This window comes from Neofelis nebulosa, chromosome 2 (genome assembly GCF_028018385.1).
Source record: "Neofelis nebulosa isolate mNeoNeb1 chromosome 2, mNeoNeb1.pri, whole genome shotgun sequence".
In the NCBI taxonomy this organism is placed as follows: domain Eukaryota; kingdom Metazoa; phylum Chordata; class Mammalia; order Carnivora; family Felidae; genus Neofelis; species Neofelis nebulosa.
In genome coordinates, this window is record NC_080783.1 from 1,130,487 (window position 1) to 1,144,603 (window position 14,117).

Genomic DNA, 14,117 nt, shown 5'->3' on the forward strand with positions numbered 1-14,117 from the left:
CGAGCTTCCCATCGGACAGCTTTGGGCTCTGCTGAGTCAGGGGTTCCGTTCCCAGGTGGCATGTTTCCACCGGGACACGCACGTTCCCCTGGATGGCGCGCTGGGACACCGGCTGGCTGTTCCAGGCTCCCCGGGCCACTGACACAGCGGGCAAATCAGGGGTTGCTCTGCTGGGTGGAGGGACCGATCCTGTCTTGCCAGGAGGAGGACACTGAGCTCAGGACGTTCTCCTGATGCGTCCGGTAATCCCGCTCGTGTGGTAGGTGATGGCGGCCACAGCAGTAACACAAGCAGGGCCACTCAGGGCCCTTCAGAATGAAGGCGTGAGTCATCTCACCGGGAAAGACTAGGACCAGCGAGGTGCTGGCTGAGGAGAAAGGGAACATGAAATGACTAGCGGCAAGAGGAAATGTTAAAAACTGATTGTGATATTTTATCAATTACCTTATTATGTATACAGTAGCATATATTTATCAGGGACTGTATTCTTTGTAACTCGCATCATAGCCCAGTTTCCCCTTTTTATTCTTTCCCTTTCCTATTTAAGGAGTGTTGATGGTGATTAATTTTTTTTAAGTTTATTTATCCTGAGCGAGGAGAAAGAGCGAGTGAGCAGGGGAGGGGCAGAAAGAGAGGGAGAGAGAGAATCCCAAGCAGACTCCACACTGTCAGCAGAGAGCCTGACACGGGGCTCAAATTCACAAGCTGTGAGATCATGACCTCAGCTGAAACCCCGAGTCAGACACTTAACTAAGTCACGCAGGCGCCCTATGGTGATTGATTTTCTACAGTCTTTAGGCCATAGGAACCAGGTGAGGGGTGTCTGAACCAAAAGAGGAATCAACACACTCAGATGCACAGGTGGCCAGTGCGTCTTTGAGATGATGGTGGCTGCAGGATGTTAGGCTGTAAGATAGGAGGTGGGCACAGGCGCCCAGAGGCCCAAGGGTGCCCGTGCTAGGCTGTCACGCTGCCTCACATCCTGGCCTGTGTATGGTAGAAACTACAAGTCTGGGTCCCATGCCGGATTCCAAGATGGGACCAGCATGAGGTTTGGGAAAAGCCCCTGTGGCCTTAACAGGTGGCAGGCAGTCAAGGCGGGAGTGGGGGTTTGGGTCTCCAGGACTCCTGTACTTCCCATCTCCTGACCTTGGCTCCCTGGCCTTGCTCTCTGTATTAAATACCTTCCTGCCTAAAATTTCTCAAGTGGTATTGACTTTCCTGACCAAGCCCTGTTGATAAACCTAAGGAAGGGATGCTCTCAGTCCCTTCCTAAGTGGACACGCTCCTGCAGTACCATCAAAGGGCACAAGAGCTGCATTTAAGGTGAAATGTAAACTCTGTACGACAACGAGGAAGAAGGGAAGGGAGGAGGAAGATCATCCTCCAGGCAGCGCTTGAACTACCTTCAACTCCATGCGCCCTGCTTTGGGCGCTGGGTCATCTCCAAGGGTTGTAGGACTAGGGCTCATTCTGGAGCTCTTCTCTCGTTCGGGAGCACGGTCCCGAGGGCTCCCCGGGCGGGCGGGACAGGGAGTGCAGGACCTCCTCGTACTTCTGAAGCTGAGCCCAGAAACCCGGGTTGGGCTCGGCCACCGGGCGGGCGCTCTTCACCGCCTGAGAACAAGAAGGTTAGGTTGAACGCGGCGCCAAAGGTGCTCCGCACCTCTAACGCCCAGAGGCCCGCCGCACCTGGAAGGCCCGGCCCACCGGGCAGGTCCGCCCCACCCGGCAAGTCCGTCCTCCCCGAGGCCCCACCGGGCAGGTCCGCCCCACCTGGAAGGCCCGCCCCACCCGGCAAGTCCGTCCTCCCCGAGGCCCCACCTGGAAGGCCCGCCCCACCCGGCAGGTCCATCCCACCCCGGGCCCCTCCTGGGAGCCCCGCCCCACCTGGAAGGCCCGCCCCACCCGGCAAGTCCGTCCTCCCCGAGGCCCCACCTGGAAGGCCCGGCCCACCGGGCAGGTCCGTCCCACCCCGGGCCCCTCCTGGGAGCCCCGCCCCACCTGGAAGGCCCGCCCCACCCGGCAAGTCCGTCCTCCCCGAGGCCCCACCTGGAAGGCCCGCCCCACCCGGCAGGTCCGTCCCACCCCGGGCCCCTCCTGGGAGCCCCGCCCCACCTGGAAGGCCCGCCCCACCCGGCAAGTCCGTCCTCCCCGAGGCCCCACCTGGAAGGCCCGGCCCACCGGGCAGGTCCGTCCCACCCCGGGCCCCTCCTGGGAGCCCCGCCCCACCTGGAAGGCCCGCCCCACCCGGCAAGTCCGTCCTCCCCGAGGCCCCACCTGGAAGGCCCGCCCCACCCGGCAGGTCCATCCCACCCCGGGCCCCTCCTGGGAGCCCCGCCCCACCTGGAAGGCCCGCCCCACCCGGCAAGTCCGTCCTCCCCGAGGCCCCACCTGGAAGGCCCGGCCCACCGGGCAGGTCCGTCCCACCCCGGGCCCCTCCTGGGAGCCCCGCCCCACCTGGAAGGCCCGCCCCACCCGGCAAGTCCGTCCTCCCCGAGGCCCCACCTGGAAGGCCCGCCCCACCCGGCAGGTCCGTCCCACCCCGGGCCCCTCCTGGGAGCCCCGCCCCACCTGGAAGGTCCGCCCCACCCGGCAAGTCCGTCCTCCCCGAGGCCCCACCTGGAAGGCCCGGCCCACCGGGCAGGTCCGTCCCACCCGGGGCCCCTCCTGGGAGCCCCGCCCCACCTGGAAGGCCCGCCCCACCCGGCAAGTCCGTCCTCCCCGAGGCCCCACCTGGAAGGCCCGCCCCACCCGGCAGGTCCGTCCCACCCGGGGCCCCTCCTGGGACCCCCGCCCCACCTGGAAGGCCTGCGCCAGGCTGAGGCCGCGGTGCCGCATGAGGTAGGCGGTGCACACGGCGGCCGAGCGGCTGCGGCCGTTCTTGCAGTAGACTAGGCAGGCGCCGCCGGCGCGCACCGCGGCCTCCATGGCGGCGCAGGTGGGCTCCAGGTGCGTCAGCAGGTCCTCGGCCGGGTCGTCGAACACGGGCACGCGCAGCTCGGCCACGCCGGGCGCGCTCGGGCCGGGCTGCTGACGCGAGACGTTGACGCACAGGCTGACGCCCGCGCGCTCCAGCAGCTCTGGCGCGGCCGCGGTGCGCGCACTCCCGAGGAAAAGTGACGGGGCGATGCGCGCGAACGGTGGCGGCGCGGGCGAGGCGGCCCCGGGGGCCCCGCAGTGGTCGGGTCCTCCCGGGTCCATAACCGGCGCTCGGGCACCCGGCCCGCGGATCTAGTTTGGGCGGCCGGGCGGACGGCCGGGCACCCCCGGGTCCTAAAGGGCTCCCGGGGACCCGCCCGCAGGGCCTCGGCTGCCTCCCTATTGGCCGGCCGGAGCGGGGCTCCTTCCCCGATTGGTTGCGGGTGGGGATGGCGGCCATTGGCTGGCCTCGTGGTTGGGAGGACGAGTGGGATTGGCCGCAGTGGGGTGGGCGGGGCCGGGACTCTGGGATGAATGGGCGGTCCCTGGAGGACGCGGAGGTTCAGGAGCTGCGGTCTTTCGCGCGAGGGCGGTGTTTTCGGTCCGCTGGCCTGCGACACTGCACGACGCTGCGACCGCTGCGGCGCCTGTCCCTGCGAGGGGTGGGGGTATGGTTCACAGACGCGGGCACCTCCCCAGAACGGGTCCGGTCGGGCCGGGGCCGCAGGGCCGGAGGGCCGCAGCAGGGCTCCGGGAGGTGGGCTTCTCCTCAAGCTGTGCTGTAGTGCACAGGACTGGGGTCCGGTCCAGTAGCCTCCCGGTCGTTTTGTTGATAGGCTGCTTGGCTTCGAGTACGCTTAGTAACTACGCATGATTGCATTGCCGCTTGATGTGCGTTTTAGAAAGCTCTATGTTCCTTTTTACCTGCTTCCTAATTGCTCTGTAATTTCTGTATCTGTTTCACTTTAATTGTAAAACATGGTTCGTATGAAATAAAGCTGTCTGCCCTTTTCATCATTTCTTCATACACCCATTTTTATTTTTAGTAACTTCTGGTTCATCGCTGTAACTTTTAAAAACTAAGATCATTTATTGCCCAACATTTACTATGTAAGAAGACTTCTTCCGTAGGTTTTTTCCGCCTTTTTAAACAATTGTTTCAAACGTTTATTTTTGAGAGACAGAGTGCGAGCAAGGTAGGGGCAGAGAGAGAGGGAGACGCAGAATCCGAAGCAGCTCCAGGTGCTGAGCTGTCAGCACAGAGCCTGACGTGGGGCTCTATCCCACCAGCCTCGAGATCATGACCTGAGCCAAAGTCAGACACTTCACTGACTGAGCCACCCAGGCGCCCCCAGTAGGTTTTTCTGATGTCCAGTGTCATTCAGGGATGTGTTTCAGGGATCCGTTTCAGTGAAAAGCTGTCCTGCAGTGAAGAGCTGTCCTGCAGCCCTGCATACATTGATATTGTGGTTTGTTTTATTAATCATGGCACAATTTTGGTTCATCTATAACAGAGTATCACAAACTAGATGGCTTAAAACAAGTTTATTTTTCCCTGGGTTTGCCGTTTCCAAGCCTCTGTCTCCTTATAAGGACATTTGTCATCTGGTTTAGCGAATACCCTAATCCAGTATGACCTCTTGATTATTTGCAAAGACCCTATTTCCATATAAGGTCATTCACCGGTACCAGGAGTTGGGATTTAAACTTAATCTTTTGGGGGGATGTCATTCAACTTACAACAGATGGTATGGTTTGATAAGTTTGTAGGATATTTTGAAGTTGATCACTTCTTTCTCTTTTCATAACAGGAATTTTAAAGACAGTTTGGTTTGTGCTCTAGTGCCCAGGCTGCAGTTGGAGGGAGCAGGGCAGAGAGAGGGGACCTGAAGGTGAAGGATAAGAAGTAAAGAGAGGGGGGGGGGGGGGGATCCAGGAACCAAGGTGGATATGAAGGGAGAAGGGGAATTGGGAGATAGAGGGGTGGAGGAAGCACCCCAGAGCCTTAGCCTGAATCTAGCCACTGGGGGCGGCGGGTGGGGTGGGGTGGGGGGCGGTGCGGCTAGGCTTCTTTGCATGTCTCTTTCCCCTCTTTCTAAGGGGCAGTCTGGGTTGAGAACCCCAGGCCCTGCGCCTGCAGAGACCCCGCCCTCTCTCCAAGAGGCCCCAGTTGCTTCCTTTGCAGAAAGTCCTTGTGCTGTTTCCCACCACTGTGCCTCTCTGCACATTTAGCCCAGTTCCCTGGACTGCGCTTTCTTTGCTCTTTAGAGAACTCCTGCGCATCCCCTGAAACCCTATTCAGGTCTCCTCTCTCCATAGTCTTCCCTAGAGACTCCTCGGTCCCCACAGCTAATCCTTCTTCTCTCCGTGACTTCAGTCCCCTTTGTCGACTCGTCCCGAACCAGACCAGGAGCTCCGCTCCGTGCCTTCCACAAACTTGCACGGAACCGCCAAAAACCGGCTTTGGAGTCCGGCAGAGCTTGAGGAGATCTTGGCTGTACTGCGTCCTGGCGCGCGGCGGTGGACGATTAACCCCATTGTCCCTCGGTTTCCGCAGGTGTCTCCCGGGCACACCCCACCATGCTCTCTTCCCGGGGGGCGGGGGGCGAGGGGGAGCGTAGGGGGCTTAGTGCTCTCCCCACGCTCTCCCTGAGACCTTGGCCCAGAGCTGGCTCACCGGCCTCTGCTGGACGTGGAGGTCGGTGCCCGTAGCGGACACAGGCGGCCGGGTTCCCGCGTCTCGCGGGGCTCAGGCACAAGGCCCGCTAGCGCCGGGGCGGGGGGGGCTCGGCGGCCGCGGGCAGGCGGGGGCCCCGTGAGGTCACAGAGGGGCGCCCCTGTTCGGCCAAGGACGCCCGGGGGCGGGGCGTGGTCTGGGGAGGGGCCGGGCGCGGGGATTGGTGGAGGCCGAGAGCGTCCGGCGCTGGGGCGGTGGGCAGGTCTCCAGGGAAACCCGACGCTCTGGGGCTCCGGGCGCTGCGCGGAGCGGGACGAGACTTGCGAGTGGGGCTGCGCTGCGCTGGCCGCCGCCCTGGGCGGACTGGGTGCAGTAGGTGTGAGCTCTCCGACCCTCGGTGCGGCCCGCGGCAGGGGCGCGGTCGGGATCCCGGCGGGAGCGCGGTGAGACGGGAAGGGGCGTGTCCCGGGGCTCTGCGCGTGGTCCCGACGCCCCCTGGGCCCGGCCCTCTGTCCTCCCGCGTCTGGGACAGGCAGGAAATTTGGGACCCGACGTGCTTGTGTGAGGTCGGATGAGGGCCGTCTCCCTGCACTTGGTCCGGCCGCCCTCGCGGGCTGGCATCAGAGACCTGGGGGGAGGGGACGCCTGCTGTTCGGGGAGGAATATTGACTCCAACGTAGGGCCCTAAGGAGGTCGTGGGAGGGTGGCCCAGATGGCTCTTAATGTGTGGTTCCTGCCCCCACGGGAGGGACGCTGGCGGAGTTTCCAACAGGATGGGGGTATCGACCGGGTTAGGGGAGGGGGGCTTTGTTTCTCTGAGGCGGGTGGGGCTGTGGGCATGTCCCCGGGGCCCGCCAGGAGCTCTGAGGGCGGATGTGGGTCCCTGGCTTTGCTTTCAGGTTCGAAGAAGATAGGCATGGAAAGTGGGTGTCCCTCAGCCTTGTATTATAAAGTCCCAGATGATGACATCTCTGAAAATCAGCTGGCAGGGAGAGACGGCCAGCCTGCTGCCACTGACTTCCTGGGGACTCTGGAGATGCTCTCTACCAAAAGGTGTGGGGGCCCTCCTACGGGGGGGGGGGGGAGGGGGTGGTTCCCAGCCTCACCCTGGGGACCAGACTTAGCTGGGATCCAGCGATGGGGTAGGTGCTAAAAACCCCTAAAAGTTATTTTACCCCTCAAAAAGTAGTCTCTGGAGAGAGAGGAAGACCTGAGCGTTGTATCAGCAACCACTGAGGAAAATTACAACACGGGGTAGCTGGAACACCCCCTCACCGCCCCCCCCCCCCCCCCCCCCCCCCCCCCGGCCAGATGTCCGCACTCCCTTCTAACTTGGCCACTCTGCCTTGGCCTAGCCTCGCCACAAGGGTTCCCAAGCTGGGCGGCTTCACACTATGGTGTTAACAGTGAGAGCCCACACCTCCCAGGCCTACTCTGGGCCAGGGGCTGGCTGCCCTCCCGGCCTAACCGTGGCATCTTGTGAAACCCACCCTGTAGTCCTGTTGTACTTGTCCCTGTTGGTGGACTGCACTGTGCCTCCCTTCCCCCACTCGCACTCCCGAAATCCGTGTTGAAGCCCTAACCCCCAACGTCCTGCTGACTTGTGCTCCTCCACAGGCTCAGCGCAGGCACAGGCCCTAGCCGTCCTGGCCCCTGCCCCGGTCACCGTCACGTGAGGTCTGGAGGCTCAGGGGTGGGGGGCTCAGAAGCTCTGCCCTGCCTACAGCTGCGCCTGCCCCCGCTGCCCCTGTCCCCCCTGCCCCTGCTGCTCCCCAGGCTCCAGCCCGAGACCCCGGTTGTCAGGCCGCCCTGCTCTCCTCTGGCAAGCACACCATCCTCCACGCACTGACACACCCAGCCCTGGAGGTGGGGCTTTTGGGGAGTGATTAGGCTTAGAGTTGTGGGGCCCCATGATGACATTAGTGCCCTTCTAAGAAGAGGAAGAAGCCGACACTTTCTTTCTCTGCCACATGAGGACACAGGTGCCATCTATGAACTAGGAGCCTGGCCTTGTCTGGGAACCGAGTCTGCAGGCACCCTTAGATGTCTAGTGTCCCCCTCCAGAACCGTGAGAATGGATGTTTGTGGCTCAAGCTCCCTGCCTGTGGGACTTTGCAATAGCCTGAGCGGACTGATAGAGTCCCTGTTTTACAGAGGAGAAAGGTCTCTGAGCCCCAAGGGGGACAGGGAGCCTGTCTGGTGGCAGAACCACATGCCCACCCTGCTCACCCGGCCAGCCAGCTGGGCATTTCCAATGACTCAACAGTGGGCCTTACGGCTGATTGCTTGTGTTAGTAATTTTCTTGCTTTGTTTTAAAATCATTTCCTTTGGCTTTTTGAGGAAATTTTCCATTTGTTCATGTTTTTATAGTCCATTACCTTTTCTTCTTAATAATTCAAAAAAAAGGTTTGTTTTTTTTTTAATTTTTAAATTAAGCATGTAGTGTGTGTGCCCTGTGGCAAAGCAAGAAAAGTGGCATGTTAGTCTGCTGGGGCTGCGACAAAGTGCCACCCACAGGGTGCCTTAAACAATAGAGATGTATTGTCTTTCAGGCTGGAGGCTGGAGCCCAAAGTCAAGGTGTGGGCAGGGTGGTTTCTTCTGAGGGTGAGAGGGAGAATCTGTTCCAGATCTCCCTCCTTGCCTTGTAGACGGCTGTCTTCTCCCTGTGTCCACACATCATCTTCTCTCTGTGTGTTCCTGTGTGTCCAAACTTCTTTCCCTTGTCATAGTACAACAGTCACATTGGACTAGTCCCCCACTGATGACCTCACTTTAACTTGGTTACCTCTGTAAATGCAGTCCCAGGTAAAGTCCTGGGATGTAGGCTCTAACGTAGGAGTGTGTGTGTGTGTGTGTGTGTGTGTGTGCGCGTGTGCGCGCACGTGTGTGTGTTGGGGGCTGGGGGGAAACACAATTCAACCCATAAGCACAGGTAAGCCAAAGAAGAAGCAAACCAAAGCGCAGCCCTCAGATTTTTTCATTGTTGCATGTGTGTATCTGTTTTTCCTGGCTTCTTTCTTCAAATGCATAACAAAGTGGCAAATGGAGATTTTTGTGTTCACAGCAGCTGTATCCCTTCTTTGGGCAAAGCTTTGTGAAGCCTCTGTGACTCACGGCTGGCATTTGAGGGCTGGCTGGTGGAGGGGGCTCAAGGTCCGGGGGTTTCCATGCTTTCAGCAGCCCAGCTAGACCGTCAGCCCGACAGTGGCACAGGTCTGTAGACCAGAGACATCGAGATACAGCATCCCCAGAGAGCCCTTAAGTTGAGAGGGAGGCAGAGAGGGGGGCCGTGTGTGTGACGGGGGCTGGGGGTAGGTCACCCTTTGGGTCAGGATTTGTACTCTTAGCAAGAGCAGGAAAGAAGCCAGCTCGCCCTCGTGAACATTTTCTGCCCCTTGCTGTGCACCCGCCCATCCCTGCGGTCTCTCTTAGTAGGCAGCTGGCTGCTGCTCTTGGACCGAAGCTCCCTCTCCTTGTTCAGACCACCCACTGGTCCATGCGTGCCTGCCAGGTGTCTGCCTCCTGCCCAGCTGTGGGCCAGGCTGCCGGCCCCCGGGGGGAAGACACTGCCGCGGCGCTCTGGGCTGCTGGTGGACACGAGGCTGGCCCCGCAAACAGCTGGAGCTGGAACCCATCAGCTTCCAGGACACCGGCAGCCCTTTACCCATGTTAGAGACTCGGGGTTGCACACTTCCTGTGTGACCTTGGGCCGTCACTGCATGCCCATGCCTCAGTTTCCCGCTCTGCAAAATGGGAGTGGCAAGAGCGTCTGCCTCGGGGTTGTTGGAGGAAGAGACGAGATGGTGTGTGTTCTCTGCACATGGTCTCTGAGTGGAACCCCTCAGGCCGGTTCCAGCATTGATCTTCCTCGCCCCCCCCCTCCCCACTTCACCTTCCTAGGGACATCCTAGAGGCCCCGGAGGAGGAAGAGGAGTCCGAGGGTCCCCCCAGGGAGCAGGACCTGAAGGAGGCCTACATCCAGCTGGTCCGAGGCGTGCAGGAGTGGCAGGATGGCTGTGTGTACCAAGGGGACTTCGGGCTGGACATGAAGCTGGGATACGGTGAATTCTCTTGGCCCACGGGCGAGGTAGGTGTTTCCGTGGCTGTCCCCGCCAGGGCCTGGCTGTCTCTTTTCTTCTAAGAGGGGTGTGAGGCAGACTTGCCGGTCTCCGGTAGGAAGGGTGCTGGGCTTGTGTCTTTTCTACCTTCCAGAGAGAAACATTCTCACAGATGTCCAGGGTCACACATGCAGTTGGCCTGGGCATTCCCGGGCTGCGGCTTGGGAAGGGTTACTTACGATAAATTCTTATTCTGGGCAACTGTTCAAAAACTTCAAATTACTGCATGGAGCTGTATGTACGTCGGTGAAATTGCATCGTATTTAGGGTTAAAGAGAAGGGAAGGATCTTTTTAGCAGTCAGATGGGAGCAGGCTCCAGAGCCCACGCAGTAGGCCGCGTCCAGGACCCCAGTGGAGACTCCCGGAGACCTGTGGGAGCTCCGCAGGTACCTGGGGGAGGGCACAGCGGCCTGGCCTGTGGCACGACCGCGGCCGACACCTGTAGCTGCGGCTGCCTGCTTGTCCAGTGGGGAGATTTCCAGAGCGTGGGTTCTACTGCGAGCTGGGGAGACGGCCCCGTAGGGTACTTTCGTTCAGATCCAGGCCCAGTGGGGTCCAGGCTCAGAAGAGCAGCCGGGGCTGGGTGTGTCAGTGCGCGGAGGATAGCGTGATTGCCAGAGGAGAGCAGGGCGGCCTGATAACCGGGGTCTCGGGCCGGAGCCTGGGGGCGGCAGGGGCAGGGGGGGCAGGCGCAGCTGCAGGCAGGGGCAAACCTTCCCCTGCACCCCTGCCGATCCCTCTCCCAGAACGCACCTCAAGCTCAGACGAGCCTCCGGACCTCAGGTGACCAGGAGGCCGGGGCCGAAGCCTGTGTTGAGTGGAAGCCACCGTGACACTGGTGGTTCAAGCGCTGACTCCCGTGGCTCCGGGACTGGCACTGAAACCAGTCCTCGGCTAGTTTCTTTCTTTTACCCAACGCCGTGGTGTCCCGTGCCCTCGTTCGTGGCTGTGGGAGGTTGGGCGTGCCGGCCTGTCCCGCGGAGCCCGGGTTCCACCGTGAGGGAGACCACGGGGGGCGGGTGTGGTGGCGGGGCCTCGGCCTCCTTACTGCCCGGCGGGACCTCCGGGTCCGCGGAGCAGCTGCTTGTGCAGCCGAGACAGCTCACAAGCCGGAGAGGCCAGGGGGACGAGAGAGTGTGCCACCCACCAGCGGTGACCCTACATGCGTTAATGGCCTGAGCACATCAGCCCTGGCCGGTCAGACGCAGCTCGTGGTGTGAGTGCAGGGGTGGGGACGGATGGGGTGGCTGTGGAAGGGCCTCCTTCCAATGCTGCTTTCTCCTGGGGAGGGGGGCAGAGAGCCTCTCTCCCGCGTACGGACCGACGCTCGTGCACAGACAGTTGTTTTCGAGTCGGGTGGACTCCGCTTTCCCCCACAAAGTGGTGCAGGTGTTGGCAGGAGCGGGCAGCCCCTGGCCTCGTGCCCCTCTGCTCCGCGTGTCCTCGTGCTCGACATTCTCTTCAGAAGCGCCGGCGGAGCCCACGTTCAACCCAGGCAGCGCTGAAAAGGGCCTTCGTTGGCTCTTACGATGGAAAGCCCATCAGCGGGGCTCTGCAGCCCGAGGCCTGGCTGGTCCGGGGACTCTGATGACCTTGTCGGGCCCCCTCTCTCCCCATCTCTGTGTCGGCGCCCAGACTAACCTTCCGCCACCTGGCGAGCCTGTGGGAGCTATGCCTGACACATCTGGGGGAGAGGAAGGGCCCTGGGGACGCTGGTCTGGCCCCGGGCATGGGTCCTGTGGCCAAACCCAAATTGAGGCCGGGGCCGGGGGTCGGGAGTCGTCTGGTCGGACAGACCTGGTCACTGGTGCCTGGTCCGTCAGCCACCAGCCCCACGGGGAGTCCTCTCCGTTACCCGAGGACAGAGGAGGGCACGAAAGCAGCCACACCTGGGTCCCGTTCCTACAGAGCCGTCTCCGAGCGTGGCAGGACCGGCCTGCGGCGGGCATGGGAAGAGCTCGCAATGGGCGTCACATTGTTTGACCCTCCTGAGGCCCCAGCAGGGAGGCGGGCCGGCACAGACCCGCCACCGGCATTTGTGGGGCTTGGGCCACGAGCGGAGGCCGGCGTCCGTGGCTCAGTGTAGCCACACCGGTGTTCCGCGCAGGCCCATAGCTTGCCCCTGGGGTCACACGTGGGGCCGCGCGGGTGAGCCCGAGGCTGATGCCCACCCCCCCCCCCCGCCCCCGCCAGCCTGCTGCCTATAAACCCAGGCAGAGGCGTGGAGCTGAGCCCGGGTCGGGGCTCCGGCCCCAACCCAGGAGTCGCTCCGCAGTGGTGGCCATTCCAACGCCTCTCCAGATTCCCCTACCGGAGCTACGGCAGGCGACACGGGGGCCACCGGGGCCCGACCGCCTGGCACCTGCTCTGTGTGACATAGGTGACGTCTCTCATAGACTCGTTCGGCCCCCGAACTTGAAGGGGCCCCGTGGCCAGGTGCCCCTGTGGTCCGCCTCACTGCCAGCCTGGCGGGCTGCCTCCACCTGGGGGGCTTCCTGGAAGGCTGGGGTGGGGGGTGGCCAGGAGCAGCTTCTCGGACACAGCCTGTCACTGAGCGCTCTTCACAGTTGTACCACGGGCAGTTTTACCGGGACCACCGCCACGGGCTGGGCACCTACCAGTGGCCCGACGGCTCCAGCTTCACTGGCATGTTCTACCTCAGCTACCGAGAGGGCTACGGCACCATGTACCTGAAGACCAGGCTCTTCCAGGTGAGGGGGCGGGGCCACAGGGGAGAGGGGGCGGGGCCGCCCTGTGGGGGTGAGGGGGCAGTACTACCCCAGGTGCAGGTGAGGGGGCAGGGCCACCAGGGGAGGGGGAGGGGCCGCCAGGGGGTGAGGAGGTGGGGCAGCCCCTGGGGGGGGGCGGTGTGAGGAAGGGCGAAGGAGCTGCCCCCCCAAGGGGTGTGTGAGTGTGAAGGAGGGCGAGGGGGCAGGCGGGGCGCCCCTGGTGGGGGGAGGTGTGGGGGTGTGAGGGGGCAAGGCTGCCCCAGATGTGGGTGACAGGTGAGGCCGCCCTGGAGTTGGGGGGGAGGGGGGAGGGTCACCCTGGGTGCAGGTGAGGGGGCGGGGCCACCCCCGATGCAGATGAAGGGTGGGGCTCTGTGTGCTCAGGCCACCGGACAGAAAGATACTTAGGTCCTGGGGAAGTTTATTTGTGTAACAAGTGGTAACTTCCTTATTTTTAAAGATCGTTAACAGTACCAATAATAAGGTTCATAAAAAGAAAAGGAACACGAATGAGAAGACAGGATGCTTCATGATCCCATTTTCCAGAGCAGGGAGTTGTGTATCCTTTAGATTAAACTGCAAATGTACTGTAATATTTACTTTTTTATACATAAGCTGGATCATTCCACATAGATTGTTTCGAAGATTGTCTTTTAAAAAAAGAAAAAATTTAATGTTTATTTATTTTTGAGACAGAGAGAGACAGGGCATGAATGAGGGAGGGTCAGAGAGAGAGGGAGACACAGAATCCGAAGCAGGCTCCAGGCTCTGAGCTGTCAGCACAGAGCCCGACACGGGGCTCGAACTCACGGACTATGAGATCATGACCTGAGCCGAAGTCGGCCGCTCAACCGACTGAGCCACCCAGGCGCCCCTTGAAGCTTGTCTTTATTTGTGGAGGACATTCCTGGTTTTGCAGAAACAGTTGCCTTTCCTCCTTTTATTTCCGGACGGCGTAACTTAGGGTACAGTCCACCCCCTTGAGTATGCAATTGTGAAGGTTTTCACGAGCGTGGAGTTGTGTGACTACTACTGCCGTCAATGTACAGGACGGCTCCTTCTCCGCTCCTGCCGGTGCCCCTTTGGGACTGGTCTCTCCTCCCACCCCAGCCCTGGCCAGTTGTTTTGCGGATGATTTGCCTTTGCAAGAATACCAGGCTAGTGAAATACAGTAGGTAGACTTTTGAGGCTGGTGCCTTTCACCTAGCGATCGTATTGAAGGTTCATCTGCCTTGTGGTGAGTCCGCAGCTCCTTCCTTAGTGCTGAGCAGTGTTCCAAGTGCATGGCGCCGTTCTCCATTCCCAGCTGACAGACGCTCGTTTCCAGCTTTTGTTGATTATGAATCAAGCTGCTGTAAACATTTATATATGGTGTTTTGCGTGCATGTTCGTGTGCAAGCATTGTACCCCGTCCAAGCCCCTAATATATACTGGAGTCCATCTCCAGCCCCACCCCCTCAGCTCTCGATGACGCTGCTCTGCTTTTCATCACAACGTCCCCTTTTCTGTTGTTTCAGATCAGTGGAATGGGTGTTACTGCATGTTCGATTTCTCTGGCTTAGGGCGTGATTCTTTTGAGATTCGTACGTATTTGCATATGGCAGCAATTTGTTTCTTTTGCGGTGAGGTAGTATTCCGTTGTGTGGATTCGAGACACGTGTTTTACTG

The 14,117-nt window shown here is 60.8% G+C and overlaps 2 protein-coding genes across 14 annotated transcripts in view; one reads left to right on the forward strand and one right to left on the reverse strand.

Moving 5' to 3' along the window:
• The window catches only part of ANKMY1 (ankyrin repeat and MYND domain containing 1), a 54,367-nt gene that overhangs the window by 2,785 nt on the left and 37,465 nt on the right, over positions 1-14,117 (forward strand). For 7 of the 13 annotated variants that reach the window (XM_058699022.1, XM_058699063.1, XM_058699094.1 and 4 more), the window contains exons 1-4: positions 5,837-6,042; positions 6,499-6,652; positions 9,502-9,688; positions 12,288-12,431. In XM_058699022.1, the coding sequence (XP_058555005.1) occupies positions 6,516-6,652; positions 9,502-9,688; positions 12,288-12,431 (468 nt within the window). In that variant the 5' untranslated portion in view covers positions 5,837-6,042; positions 6,499-6,515. Of the gene's footprint in view, positions 1-5,828; positions 6,043-6,115; positions 6,166-6,498; positions 6,653-8,330; positions 8,407-9,501; positions 9,689-12,287; positions 12,432-14,117 lie in introns of those variants that run through there. The other 6 variants (XM_058699030.1, XM_058699083.1, XM_058699059.1 and 3 more) reach the window with 6 other exon arrangements.
• Positions 412-3,292, reverse strand: DUSP28 (dual specificity phosphatase 28). The gene is made up of 2 exons (XM_058699173.1): positions 2,803-3,292; positions 412-1,617 (listed from the first exon to the last, which is right to left on the reverse strand). Exons 1-2 carry the CDS (start codon positions 3,202-3,204, stop codon positions 1,462-1,464), a joined length of 558 nt encoding a protein of 185 aa, XP_058555156.1. The 5' UTR covers positions 3,205-3,292; the 3' UTR covers positions 412-1,461.

Excerpts from the sequence above, each read along its gene's own strand:
- DUSP28 (XM_058699173.1), bottom strand. The coding sequence starts at position 3,204 with ATGGACCCGGGAGGACCCGACCACTGCGGGGCCCCCGGGGCCGCCTCG. Across the intron at positions 1,618-2,802 it reads GCCTGGCGCAGGCCTTCCAG|GCGGTGAAGAGCGCCCGCCC; the intron begins GTGGGGCGGGGG and ends TCTTGTTCTCAG.